This window comes from Nematolebias whitei, chromosome 4 (assembly GCF_014905685.2).
Source record: "Nematolebias whitei isolate Nwh7 chromosome 4, NemWhi1, whole genome shotgun sequence".
In the NCBI taxonomy this organism is placed as follows: Eukaryota; Metazoa; Chordata; class Actinopteri; order Cyprinodontiformes; family Rivulidae; genus Nematolebias; species Nematolebias whitei.
Genome location: NC_056501.1, coordinates 55,728,875 through 55,743,563, shown reverse-complemented (window position 1 = coordinate 55,743,563; position 14,689 = coordinate 55,728,875). Strand labels below are relative to the sequence as shown.

The 14,689-nt window shown below is 46.2% G+C and overlaps 1 protein-coding gene across 1 annotated transcript in view; it reads left to right on the top strand.

The window, feature by feature from the left end:
- magt1 (magnesium transporter 1) overlaps positions 1–14,689 on the top strand; it is a 53,044-nt gene that overhangs the window by 25,552 nt on the left and 12,803 nt on the right. The window contains exons 3-4 of the mRNA XM_037675450.1: positions 3,310–3,427; positions 11,243–11,383. Of these exons, the coding sequence (XP_037531378.1) occupies positions 3,310–3,427; positions 11,243–11,383 (259 nt within the window). The remainder of the gene's footprint in view (positions 1–3,309; positions 3,428–11,242; positions 11,384–14,689) is intronic.

Here is a 14,689-nt window from a genome sequence, read left to right as displayed (position 1 = left end):
GAACAACTGTGTCAACTCTTGAAACTGTGCCTGCAGTCAACCTACTTCACATATGGGGAGCAATATTATAGGCAGAAACATGGGTGTGCTATGGGGTCTCCAGTTTCTCCTATTGTTGCCAACCTGTACATGGAGGAGGTAGAAAAGAGAGCCTTGATGTCCTTTTCAGGGACACCACCAAGTCATTGGTTCAGGTATGTTGATGACACCTGGGTTAAAAATAAATCTCAGGAAGTCCAACATTTTATTGACCACATCATCTCTGTGGATAAATACATCAAGTTCACACGAGAAGATGAAAAAAATGTCAGGTTGGCTTTCTTGGACTGTGAGGTCTCAGTCTCTGATAGAGGACATTTGCAAACTAAGGTGTACCGCAAACCTACCCACACAGACCAGTATTTGCAGTTTGACTCCCATCACCCTTTGGAGCACAAGTTAGGAGTCATCAGGACTCTGTATCACAGAGCAGACAGCGTCCCCACTAGCTCAGGAGCCAGGCAGAAGGAGAAATCCCACGCAAGACAGGCTCTAGAGCAATGTGGATATCCTAACTGGGCCTTCCTGAAAGCAGAGAAGAAACCCAAACAGGACTCCAGTCAGCCATCAGGTGAAAAGGAGGAACCCAGACCCAGACCAGTGGTCATTCCATATGTTGAGGGAGTATCAGAGAAACTGAGACGTTTATTTTCTAAACATAACGTCCCAGTGGCTTTTAAACCCCAAAATACATTACGGCAAAGACTGGTTCATCCCAAAGATCCAGTCCCCCGGCACAAACAGAGTAATGTTGTGTATGCTGTTCAGTGTCAGGAGGGCTGTGATCAGTCTTACATCGGGGAAACAAAACAGCCACTGGCCAAAAGGATGGCCCAGCACAGAAGATCAACATCATCAGGCCAGGACTCTGCGGTCTACACTCATCTCCAGGCCAGCGGTCACTCCTTCAGGGATGAAGATGTGCACATCCTGGATAGAGAGGAACGATGGTTTGAGAGAGGAGTAAAGGAGGCCATCTTTGTGAAAAGAAATCGTCCATCGTTAAACAGGGGTGGAGGCCTCCGGGTTCAATTGTCCCCCTAATACAATGCTGTGATTGCTAGTATCACTCAGCCCTCTGTGAATAGTAAACAGCCATCAGTGTGCTAATGTGCTGATGGTCCTTCTTGAGCATGTGATCAGCTGGTTTTGGTTGTCAGCAGCAAAACTGGTTGATCCACTCTGTGAAGGTGCTATTTAAGAGACTGAGCTGAATACAGCATCTCAGACTGAGGAAGTCTCTCGGATGAGAGATGAAACGTTTCTACATTTTTTTGTTGTTTTGCTTTGTTTTGTTTTTTTGAATGTCCAGAGGACCAGATTGAACTTTTTTTAGATTTTTCTACCTGGATTATTGAGCATGCATCAGAATAAAAAGAGAATCTTCTTGTGTTTGACAGCAGATATAACACTATTTCTTAGAAACCTTCAGGTTTTTTTAAAAAAGAGCTGATGTAAATTGTACAGATCCAGCAAATACAGTTAGCCAATCAGTGTTTGCCCTTTAGAAATGCATCTTCTTTAGAAACACCCACTTTCAGTCTGCAGAGAACCCCTTCTCTCCTGAAGCCTTGTCATTCCCCCATCTGTTACAGAAGCACGATCCGTAGTGTACTTCCGGGTCGCACAGATCGCTGTTGAATATGCTAGATTAAGGAAAATGTACAGGTATAATTCCATTTATGAATAAGAACTGTCTTAATTTACTTAGAAAAGTACATGCTCTGTCTCCACCGATCTTCATGTAGCCGCTCGTATTTTCGTTACAAATCTTTGTGACGCATCAGACCTGACCCCCAGCCTGGGCTGAATGAGAAAAAACCCTGCAAGATACAGAATAAATTATTTCCATGGTGAACCAGCACTGCTCAGTGGTGAAGCTGCATGAATATGTCAACGATTTTAACAGAAATACGAGTGTCGTAAATTAGCAACATGAAAATCGACGGAGATAGAGCACATACTTTTCTAAGTAAATTAAGACAGTTCTTATTCATAAATGGATTTTTACCAGTACTTTTTCCTTAATCTAGCATATTCAACAGCGATCTGTGCGACCCGGAAGTATTCCTTTTAGCACATGCGCAAATGAGCTACACTACGGATCAGCTTCCGTAACAGAATGGAGAATGACAAGCATCAAAGCCCCGCATTATGGTCCCACCCACTCCGCATAAACATTGTGATTGGTTAATGTTCCTGTCAGGCATTAAACAATCTCCTCCTACAGAGACTGACTGAGCTGAGCCTTCGCTCCTGACAGTGAAGCCCTAACTAATGATAAAATACTTTCTAATGTCTGCCTGGCAACAAAAATTTAAAATAATCTGATTGGATAACTGTTTTCGTGAATTACAGTTTCTTGCTAAACTGCAAAGTAGTTTACAGAAAATAAGAGTAATTAGCAAAATAATAAAAAAACCTGAAAATATATTTTTATGTATAAATGCAACATTTCATACTTGTTGAATTTATGGGTCTTCTCTGAAGGTAATAAATATTTGATAAATATTTTTTCACCCACATCTGGTCACACAGCTTTGAGATAAAACTTTCAGATTTAACGCCTGAACGTGATAAACATGCAGCTCAATCAGGAATCGTGACCTTTAGAAGCAGAACATTCAAGTTACACAAACAGAAATTAAAAAATGGACATCAATGGGATTTGGCAAAACTTTATTAAACTTGCCTTTTTGGAGCTCCCTAGCTCTGACAGACGTCACTGCTGGAATGTTGTTCAAAGTTTAGATGGGCAACAGGAAGGTGGACTTGAAATATCTAGAGTAACATTTAGATGTTATCAGTTTTACACCATCACATTTTTTTACAGATCCAGATTGTTCAACAGATGCTTGATAATGTCACATTAGAGTTCTCTGGAGATTTAATAGTTGTTCCAATCAAACTCTTTACAAATCGTTTTTTACTAGACAGTGCAGATGAATTTATTGGTATTCCTCCAAATCATTAAAACAACATTTCTGTTTGTACTGAGGCTTTTTAAGGCCTGGCAGTCAGGGAGTGACAGTCACAAGTTTGTTGTTTCCATGGTAACCCTAATGAGCCACTGATGACAGCTTTAATTATTCTTCTGATTTTGGTTGTCTTTAAGTTTCTTAAACAGTTTAACTATTAAAGTGTCAACAGTTTTATCTGAGCTCACATGTTTTGGGCACAAAGTGCGTTCGCATCCATTTTTATTTTTCTGTTTCTGAATCGCTGCTTTTCTTTGAATTCGTTTGAATTTCAGTGCATTTTCTTCCCCAGACAAGCTGATGATGAGTTCCAGGTACTGGCTAACTCCTGGCGTTATTCCTCTGCCTTTACCAACAAAATCTTCTTTGCGTCGGTGGACTTTGATGAAGGATCTGACATTTTCCAAATGGTGAGATGAGCTCCTCTGGACCGCTGTTGTTTTTCACTGTTTCACACGGAGAGAGTTGTGGTCGTGATCTGCTGCCGTCAGTGGTTGGAAGAGAAGCTCCAACACCAGCTCTGACATCCTCGTTATTATAACAGATTACTCTGCCAGCTCTGTGAAATATATCTTTTCTTGATCGTATCGTTTATATTTTTATACTTTTATGTTTCATGGTTAATTTGTAGTTATTGTCTTTTTTATGATTAAGTTGTTGTGCTTGTAAAGAGAAATAAAGCAGAGTTTCTGCTCTCGAGGTTATTCAAAATGGCTTCTCAGAGTTGTACATTAGGTACACACCCCTCAGGACAGCAGACACTGGTCTGATCTTCCAGAGGGTCAGTGCTGATTGGCTGAGGGCTGGTCAGGGACTCGCCTTATTTCGTTGCTATGACAATCACTTCCTGGAGTCGTTGACTAAACGCTGAAGATATTTGTGTGACGCCATTTTAAAAAATGTGCCGATGTGACTGGCGAGTCCGTGGTACCATGTACTGTCCATGTGTATAAAATACAATTTTCATCTGAGAAATAGATTGTTTCAGAGGAGCCTGACTTGGACAATTGGAACACGTTTTACTTTTATACTGTCCTCCGTCGCACGACAAAGAGGGTAAATGGAGAAAACCCTCCATCTGTCTGTTCGTGCATGTTGTGAGCATAACTTGAAATAACTATAACTTGATGGGTACTAACTGCAGATCAGTTAGCGCTGTGGAAGGTGCTGGTCTGTGTGATGTCCTTGGAGCCTGCAGAGTAGGAAAGGTACAGTCGGAGGACTGAACAAGTTTATTTATTTGACCCAACCTGCATCACCAAAAGTTTTTTTTTCTTCTTTTGACTGAGATTTTCCAAAGAAAATCCAGATTCAGTTACCATAATTTTCACTGTATAAGTTGCAGTTTTTTTTTCCATAAATTAACATGCCCTGTGACTTGTACAGCGAAGCGATGTACTTATGTTCTATTTCGTATAGGCTTCGCCCTTTAAGACTTTCGCTTAGTGGGTTTATCCCGTTATGCGAAGCATTAGCACTGAAAAATTTAGTCCACGCCCACCTGCTGTGTGGGCCCCACCCGGTCTGTATAAATTACGTTAAGAGCGGGAAATCGGCTCCCATTTTTTCTTCAGCGAGCTAAATAGTACTGTCAGAAGAACAAAGAAGGAAAATTGTGTAGATGACCAACCTTTGTTAAGGATGCTTGGCCCGGCAGTCGACCTGCGGTCGTCCGGTGAGTTCTCCTCCCCGAGGAGAAGCTGACGAGCAGTCTTATTTCAAGGTAAGCGCCGAGGAATATTTATCAGTGACAGGTCACTACACGCTGGACAACACCATCTTATATTTTTCCTCTTATCGCCGACCCTCGGAGCGAATCGGATGGTTCCTCTGGGACAGGCGCGCTCAGCTGCAGCCCCCCGCTGCTCAATCCCTCCTGGGGAGCGTAGTGTCGGTGGAGGGGGGCTGAGCGAATGCTCACCCCATCCCACCTCGTTTCGCATCGGCGATCACACCGCTCCTGGCCGACGGCGCCCTCAGGGATTGCCCGGCGTAACCCAGGAGGCGGCTGACATGAAAGGACCCTTTTTTACGTCCTACGCCTTTCCCGCCAGTTCGGATGATCCGGCGGGAAGGTTGTTTACTGGGCTCCATTCCGGCTCACCGTCTTGATCCATATGGCCTTGTGTTCCCAACAGGACGTCCTACGGGCGAGACCACAGACGGGTTTTTTCCTGGTAGATTAGGGGAGCCGGTCTCCACAGTCCGCACCCATCCCCAGAGCAGGGGTTCACAGAGCGGAAAGTCCCTCCGTGCCCCCTGGAGCCGAGCCTGATGGAGGCTTCATCGGAGTAAGATGTCGAGGTGGACCAGCGTTCCGTGCCTCCGGTTAGCATAACCGAGACGGTGACACGGCCGCAGCGAACAACACGTTACGCTGTTGGCGTACACGTTCAGAGGCGGGAAGAGACGGTGGCCCTCTGTCCTTCGTCTCACTCCGCTCTCGTAGCAGCTGCTTGCTAACGACGCTGCCGGCCCCTGCAGTACGCTCAGTCTACAGGTCAGCTGACGTCATCCTCAACTGGTGCGGTGTTTTCCCCGACTTCGCCAACAGGGGGCCCTCCAGGACAACAAACAGAGCTCAACGGAAGGTAACCAGGTGTCCGGTCGTGGGAGGTGTGTTGATGACACTGTGAAATAACATCATTTTATGATGAAGTGTCCTTTAGCCAGGCTGTCAGCATGGTTTATCTGACAAGCGGCCCCATCACACACACTCATCACGAATGAGCCTTTTTTAAGGTTGTTTTCATTCACTGTCAGCAGTGCCGATGCGCGCCCCCGCGGCATGAAAGCGTGCACGCAGCTCTCAGCGCCCACCGTTCACGTCAACGTTCACGTGAGACGACGGTACGAGCTCAGCAACGTATCTCGCTCTCGGCAGAAGCGGCACACGTTTTGTCATTGCAGTGGTGTCAACGCGCGCTCCCGCGGCGTTAGCAGTTTCACAAGCCTCACAGCGGCTCTGCTCCTTTATCCTCAAAGAAGGTTTTCTGAATTAATACTGCAGCTCGTGGAATCATTCTGAAGTTCACGTGACTTGCAGCCAAGAATGAACGTGTTTCTGCAGACCGAGCCAGTGGTAGCCTCGCTTCACCGATGCCGCGCGCTGCTTCCTGACCGTTCCAGTGCCAACGCGCGCTCCCGCGGCGTCAGCAGCTCCACAAGCCTCACAGCGGCTCAGCTTATACATCCTCGAAGAAGGGGTTTTTGTCTGAATTAACATTGCAGCTTGTGGAATCACTCAAAAGCTCACGTGATTCGCAGCAAACAATGAACGCGTTTCTGCAGACCGAGCCAGTAGTAACCTCGCTCCACCGATGGCATGCGGGGCCTCCTTACCGCACCAGTGCTAACGCGCGCCCCCGCGGCAATCCTGGCTTAAAGCGTCGCATGAGGACGCACACACACAACCCTTCAGGGCGTGTCGGCTCATATGTGCACCCGCTTCCTGAGCGTTACACGGAGCAGCAGCACACAACGTGAACACAACACATGAGCTGTTTTTCCCGCAGCAACACACAACGTCTTGCACTCTCACTCAGCGCGCTCCAGTTCACATCAGCATGTATGCGAGTTTTCACAGCATAAATGCGTGCCCGCTTTATAGCTTATAAATGGGTGGCAATGAACGCACGCTTCCAGACGGATGGGCGAACCGTTTTCATCCGGGATTCACGCTGCAGTTCAGCTCAAACCCCGGTGTGGAGGAACTCTGTGACTTTTTTTCTGTCATTTATGAACAGATCTCGTCCCCTCTAGCAGAAGCTCAGGAAATTCTGTTTTAAATGTAATTTCTAGAGTCTCAGATGGAGAGGAAACGCAAGGTCTCTCTTATCATTTCCTGGTCCCAATGAACTGGAAAGATGAGATTTATTCTAGATTGTCAATTTCTGAGCTGTGAGAAACAACACTCCATTATGCGCCTGAGCCGCTTTAACTCTGCGTTATCTGGACACCTGCTGCTGCTGAGCAGCTTGTACAGACAGGTGGCAGCAGTGCAACTCACGAGAATCGGTTGAGTGATATCAGCTGTTTTCCGTCAGCAGACCTACGTCACACACATTTAACAAGCTGTGGGGCACTGTGGCTCTCCACACAGCAGCCTTTTTAAATGTTTTTTGGAGTGTCGCACGGGATCTTTGAATGTGACTCAACACTGACCTTGAGCTGCAGAATCATCAGGGTTTTTGATTCTCAGACAGCAAGTGACTGTTGGATACATACTAGCAGGAAATGTATGCATTTTTTTCAACCCATGTGCCACATTGTGAGACAGATGCTGTGTGGGGCACACCCAATCTGCTCTCCATTGGAGTGGGTACATCTCATGTATTCCACCCAGAGCTAGGGCTCAGACACGGTAGAATCCTGCCAGCGTCTGCGGACGTGTAGCAACACGAGAGAACGCTCAATGTCAATTATAATTATCGTGGAGCCATAGGACGATCCACCGCTGGGTGGACGTGCCTGCTCACAGCCTGTGGTCGTAATGCCTTTCACCTTCTTCTCTCCCTCTGGTATCACGGTTTTCTGAACCGAGCCCAGGAGGAAGGACTGGCAGCCCCTCTGCCCCAAGTGCGTGAACGCATCATGGTTCCCAGGCCTACGATATTTGGTATCAGGGCGCTCGTGGAACCTGCCGTGGAGGGAGGACTCTTCCCTCCAGGCGGGAGCAACGATCAGGAATTAATCAGAATAGGCCAGCACCTGTGGTTTTGGCCGCTGTGCGGATCTTTTGAGAGGATGGATCTCTCTCAAGATGTAGTGCGTACGATTCAGGAGTCACGTGCTGCAACCACCACAGCGCTGTTTACATCAAGTGGTCAGTTTTTCAACGCTGCTGTACAGAAAGGCGTAGAGGCCACTTCATGTCCACTGGACGACATGCTGTCCTTTTCTGCAGCAGTCGATGGACAGAAATCTGGCGTTCAGCACGATTATCGTATGCTGCAGACATGTTTTCTTCTTGTCTCAAAGTTGTCGGAGACAGAACAACTTTTAATCATCCTCTGACGGAGCATTTGACTCAGATTGAAATTGCAGCTGTGGGCCTGTTTGTGACACGAGAAAACGCTCAGTGTCAATTATGGCTTTCTCTGAGTCCACGAGACGAACCACCACTGGGGGTGGATGCGTTTGCTCACAGTCCATGGCCCAAAATGCTTCTGTACGCGTTTTCCTCCACCTCCTCTGATTTTACGGTTCCTGAACCGAGTTCAGGAGGAGGGATTGACAGCTCTCCTGGTGGCCCCCGAGCGCGTGAGCGCACCATGGTTCCCAGTCCTGCAACGCCTGCTGTCGGGGCGCCCGTGGAAACTGCCATGGAGGGAGGACGCTCTCCTCCAGGCAGGAGGAGCGATCAGGAGTTACCCAGAAATAGGCCAGCACCTGTGGTCTGGCCGCTGAGCAGATCCGCTTAGAGAGGATGGGTCTCCCACAGGATGTAGTGCGCACAATTCAGGTTTCACGTGCTGCATCTACCACAGCGCTGTGCACATCAAAGCGGACAGCTTTTCAGTGCTGGTGTACAGAGAAGGGTGTAGAGGGCACCTCATGTCCATTAGGTGGCATGCTGTCCTTTCTGCAGCAGCTGATGGACAGAAATTTGGCATCCAGCATGATTAAAACGTACGCTGCAGCCTCTCTTCCTGCCACGAAGGATTCAGAGACAGAACAGGTTTTAATATTCCGCTGATGAAGCTTTTTTAAAAGGTGTACAGAGACACAGGCCTGTTTCACACCCACTTGTTCCACAGTGGGATTTAACACTGGTCCTGCAGGTCCTGATCAAAGCTCCATTTGAGCCTCTGGATCAGGTTCCACTTAAATTCTTGTCTCTTTAAACAGCCCTGCTGTTGGTTTTAACATCCGCTAAGAGAGTGAGTGATTTATCTGCCCTCTCTGTCACTCCGTCATGTCTCAGAATTCAGGCTGATGGCAGCTCAGCTGATTTAAGACCAAACCCAGCTTTTATGCCTAAAAACATCACGAGCTCTTTTAAATCAAGAGCGATATAATTGGAGGGGGTCCCCCCCCCCCCCACACACACACACACACAGATCAGAAGAAGTAGCGTCTTTTCTCATCTTCTCTGTCCGGTGCGGGCGTTGACGTGTTACATAGCGTGCACAGCTGCAATGCGTCAACATTTGTTGTGCATTATAGAGATACATCTGCATATCGCCCGTTATCCACCCAGCGCCTATCACACTGGCTGTGTGAGACCATTTCTGAAGCTTACAGAGCATCAGATTTAGAGCCTCCTGTCAACCTCAGAGCACACTCGACCAGGGGTATCGCATCTTCGACTGCCTTGCATAATGGTATGACAATGCAGGACATTTTGCACTGCGGCCGAGGGGTCAACACCCTGCTCATTCATTCACTTTTATCTACGTGATGTGACGGCTCGTTCCATGACACATTCTGTCCTTAGTGTTACAGAATGAATATTGTTGTTTCATGGAACTCCATTTAACTCACATCTGTCTGCATGCATTACAGTGTGAGACGTTGTTATCAATCACAAATTGTGATTGTTATTTTGGTTCTATTGTCACTAATCAGTTCACGACTATTGTTACCAAACAGTTCATTTGATTAATAATCAGCTCTCCTGTTATTATTAATCTGTTCATACTGTTCAGCCGTAAACCTGTTGGTTCATGGCTCTTTTCAGCATTTTTCCCTCCCCGTTGAATTTTCCGGGGCGTTCATGCATTCAGAACGCATAGTTACACAACATGCGTCTGTGCACGGCACACATAATTACGCAATGCGTAATTACGCACATGGGGAGCTGAGTGACAAGACGTTTTTTGGGCAAGCTTCTGCTTCATACGGTGTTCGAATGGACCCAGTGAGGCGAGGACAACATCCGCTTCGCCCTTAACCCATCAGCGACAGCCTTAAAGGGTGAAGCTTATACGAAATAGAACGTTGGTTACGTACTGTAACCCCAGATTCTATGAGTATAGGCGTAGCCCTTTAAGCGTCGGGCCTCACTGGCTCCTAAATGGCTGAAGAAAAAGCTATTTTGGGAGCCGATTTCCCGTGCTTAACGTAATTTATACGGACCGGGTGGGGCCCACACAGCAGGTGGGCGTGGACTAAATTTTTCAGTGCAATGCTTCGCATATTGGGATAAACCCATCAGCGACAGCCTTAAAGGGCTACACTTATACTCATAGAATCTGGGGTTACAGTACGTAACCGTTTTATCAGCTGCAGCTCCTTCTTCCTTGTGACTCCGACATGTTTACGTTTATCAGCGTGATTCTCCCGTGTCGTGTCGTGAATTTTCAAAACTGCACGTTTCTCATTTTTTATCTTTGTGAAGAGCTCCCACACTTTGGAGGACGTGGGTCGAACAGTTTTCTCTGCGTCGGTCATTTGTAAAATTTACTTATTTTCCTTTGAAAACACCGCCTCTGCTCTGCTTCCTCCTCCCTCCTTGCTCTGTTCAACTCGCGCTGCAGAGTTTTTTTTTTTTTACTTTATTCAGTCAGTCAGCATTGACAATGAACTGCAGGTGAACAAAACGGCTCTGCAGCACTGTGAAAGAAGCATAATCGCGCAACACAACGAATCGATAATGAAATTCATTACCAACGCTTTCAATCATGGATTTTTATCGATTTTATTGATTCTTTGTTGCATCCCTAGTTTCCTTACATTGACTGTTCACCTCCAGACCAGAAAAACACTCATGTTGAAAACTACAAACATTTACTCTTCAAATCCCTCAGTGATGGAGGACATGGGCCTCCAAAGCCGGTTCTGAAGGAACGCACGTTGTCTCTATGTTGGACCATTTTCTGTTGAGAGATGGACATTTACATCAAACCTTGAATGTATATCATCTTAATAACAATTATTGTAAAATCTCCTGAGACCTGTTGGCATATTGTCAGCCATTTTTGCCTTTCAGCAGTGGGCCATAAATTGTCGTTTATTTACATCGTAGATTTCTGATGAATACAACTCTGCCAGAAAAGATTTAAATCTCAAATAACATCAATAGTTATAAAACAATAAGTCTGCATGGTTGATAAACTCGCAGAGTTCCTGCTTCTCTTCTTGTTCTTATCGATTTGTGTTAAAATTGTTTTAAAGAGCATCAATTATTCATTTAGTTATTTTAAAGTGTGTGTGTGTGTGTGGGGGGGGGGATTTCAGCCCTACTGAAGTCCTCGGGTGTTTAACATTTTCACTGTTTGCAGCTCAACATGAATTCAGCGCCCACCTTCCTTCACTTCCCGCCTAAAGGAAAACCGCTGCGCTCCGACACCTACGAGCTGCAGGTCCGAGGCTTTTCAGCTGAGCAGCTCGCCAGGTGGGTGGCAGACAGGACAGACGTACAGGTGAGCCGTTCATCTAAAGCACAACTTCCTCAAGAACACACGGGTTCTTCACATTTGTTGCTACATTCTGTATTGGTTAACTACGGGTCCCTCAGACCACCTCAGGGGTCTGTGTTTAATTATCCTATCATCAACTCATTAATCAAAGGAGACACACAAGGAAATGCAAGATCTTTTCATCCCAGGTTTAATCCTTGGAAAGGGCGCAACATTGAAAACAGGCTTACAAGAGGTTATACGACAAGAGGTTATACGACACCCTGATCATAAGGTCTGCCCGTGGACTAGAGAATTTAGGAAAGCTTACATACGTGTTATCAGACAGAGATGAGGTCAAGATGACCTCTGCTTCACAGCTCACAGTAGTTGAAGGCATAAGAAGTTATCAGACTCCTCTCTGTGTAAATAGTAAATGGACTGTACTTGGCACCTTTTTATCTTATCAAAACAAAGCTCTTTATGCTACAATCTGTGCCTTATTTACCCATTCATACAGCACTCTACTAGATCTCTAAATGAGCAGCAGATTCTACCTATTCTATTCTAATCAGTGTTTTATCACATTCAAACACTGATGGGACACACATCAGAGGCAATGAGGTGTTCAGTGTCTTGCCCAGGGACACTTCGGCATGTGACTGCTGGTAGATTCAAACCCCCAACTCTTGCATTGGAGGATGACTGCTCTAGCCACTCAGCCTAGAGTTGCATTCGGGCCCAAAAAAGCTGATCTGACCCGGCCCCTGCCCGCAGTCATAATTTCTGAACCCCACCCAACCCGACGAATTAATGGTAATTACAGGTCCGAACCCGGAAAAAAAACCTGACATTTTTAATTAATTATTAACGGTCGGGGATGCGCGGCTGAATGGGGCAGAAGATCGAAGCTGAGGTGGTGTTTGTCCTTTCATGCTTCTGCCTGCATTCTGATTTATTCAGACACGGACCCTGCTCTGACACACGTCTGCTTTGGGATCTTACCTGTTTGGGTCGTCGGCTGCATGCGTCATCTGAGTGCAGCGGCTGAATGGATGTCTATTTGGGTGATGGATCACTTCCTGGCAGTATAGTCCCATCTGAAGCTTAACTGAACTTTGTACCTCTTTCAAGGCCGGTCAGCTCGTGGTGAAATGGCCACGTGTGACTGGTCAATGTATGGCAGGACATGTTATCATATAATTGGATCGCGCCCAATCCTGACCCAATCAAAAGCCCGACACCGACCTGGCCCGTCCATCCAGCACATTATAATAGCCCGGCCCTGCGTCCCGTCCCGAATTTGGGTCGGGTGGGGCCAGGCTTAGGACTCAAGGTAGAAATGACAGCTGTAACTCAGCAACAGTTACCCAAAGTAGTAGAGAGAAGTGGAGTAGAAGAAGTTGAGAAGACAGAAAGACTCGCTTGACTTCACACATGGTTCTATATTAATTTAACATTAGTAAGTGAAAACATCCATGACCTTTACATAAAGTCCCTCAACATTCTGCACCCTGTTGTCTGCAGGGAGTCTGAACATGAGCTGCGACATTCACCCTGGAGGAGTGGATTCTGTTTAATGTTCTGATTGTTCCTGGATGCAATCCAAGAACATAATCTGGACACGATCTGGATAGTGGATGGAGTCGATTGATGTGACTGAATAATTATTGATGTCAAACATCTGGATATAATCTGGATCTGCTGTGGTCACTAAGGAGCAGCATTCGTTTTTCTTTTGTACATTTCTTGGAGTCTAGCTTATTAATTTATTTTCTATTTCAACACTTCATGTATCAAATCGTTTGGCTCGTTCAGGACATTACTGCTCATTCACATCCTTCAAACCCTTTACAACCTTCTTTTGCTCGTTTCAGCTACTTTCTGCTCGTTTCAGCTTCTTTCTGATCCTTTCAGCTACTTTCTGCTAATTTAAACTTCTTTCTTGTCGTTTCAACTACTTTCTGCTCATTTCAGCTACTTTCTGCTCGTTTCAGCTTATTTCTGAACATTTCAGCTTCTTTCTGCTTGTTTCAGCTTCTTTCTGCTCGTTTCAGCTTCTTCCTGCTCATTTTGAAATGGACAAGATGGCGCCGTTGTATGTGGCTTGTCGTCTGTCTCTTCTCAAGTTGTTACTTTTTGTGCTATTTTTCTTGACTTTTGTTCAGATTGTGTCATCACTGTTTACTTATGACCGCCAGACACTTTTAAATATTAATTCCATCGTGGGAAAAGTACCGTTTCGTGACCTTTATGGACGATCCAAGACTTTTCCTCCACCTCACCTGGCATCCATACCTCCATTTCTACGGAATCCTTGTGTTGTGGTCGCCCGCAGTGGGCGCCGTCGCAGGAGACGCGGCAGGAGGGGTGGGTTGCTTGTGAAGCTTCGGGCTCACTTCGCCTCTTCTTCATTCCAATCTTCGCGCAAGATTCTCAGGAAATACAACTTTGTGGACATACGATGCCCCATGGAATATTCATACAGCTGGTTACGCGTCGTGGATACGGACACCGGCAGCGGCGCATTTCCTGGTCTTCGGCGTGCAAAGATCTGTAGGCGTGGCAGGGTTCAGGAGAACCTCCGCTCCTTTGGCCGCGCATCCCAGGATAACAGCCAGTGCTCCATCCGGATGGCTCTTCTGAACACTAGATCTGTCATAAATAAAACTTTTATTCTCCACGATTTCTTCTGCGCAAACTCTCTGGACTTTCTGCTGCTGACAGAAACGTGGCTGAGACCGGGCGATAACAGCGCGTTTTCTGATCTCTCCCCCTCGGGCTGCTCCTTCTTCAGCTCCCCACGTCTGACAGGCCGCGGTGGTGGTGTTGCCACTATCTATAAGGACAATTTTAAATGCAGACTTCTGCCCACCATCGCTTACTCCTCCTTTGAACTTCAGATGTTTGTGATTGAGCTCACCCCGAATGTTTTATGTGCTGTTGCCTATCGCCCACCTAAATATAACAAGGAATTCATTCAAGAATTCTCTGAATTCCTTGCTGATATTATTTCTAATTATGACAGTTTTTTTATTTGTGGAGATTTTAATATTCGTATTTGTTGTCCCACTGACCCACTGGCTTCTGAGTTTTTAAAGCTTTTAGCCTCTTTTAATTTAACACAATCAGTGAATTCACCAACACATCATCTTGGCCACACTCTGGGCCTTATTATTTCTCATGGACTGTCCATTTCTCACTGTGAAATTTCTGAGTCTGCCATCTCGGATCATTTCCCTATTTTTTTCCAATTTACAGCCCCCCACCCAGCCAGGAGGCCTCTGGCTGCGGGGTGTCATCGCCGCTGTCTCACCTCAGCCAGTGCCC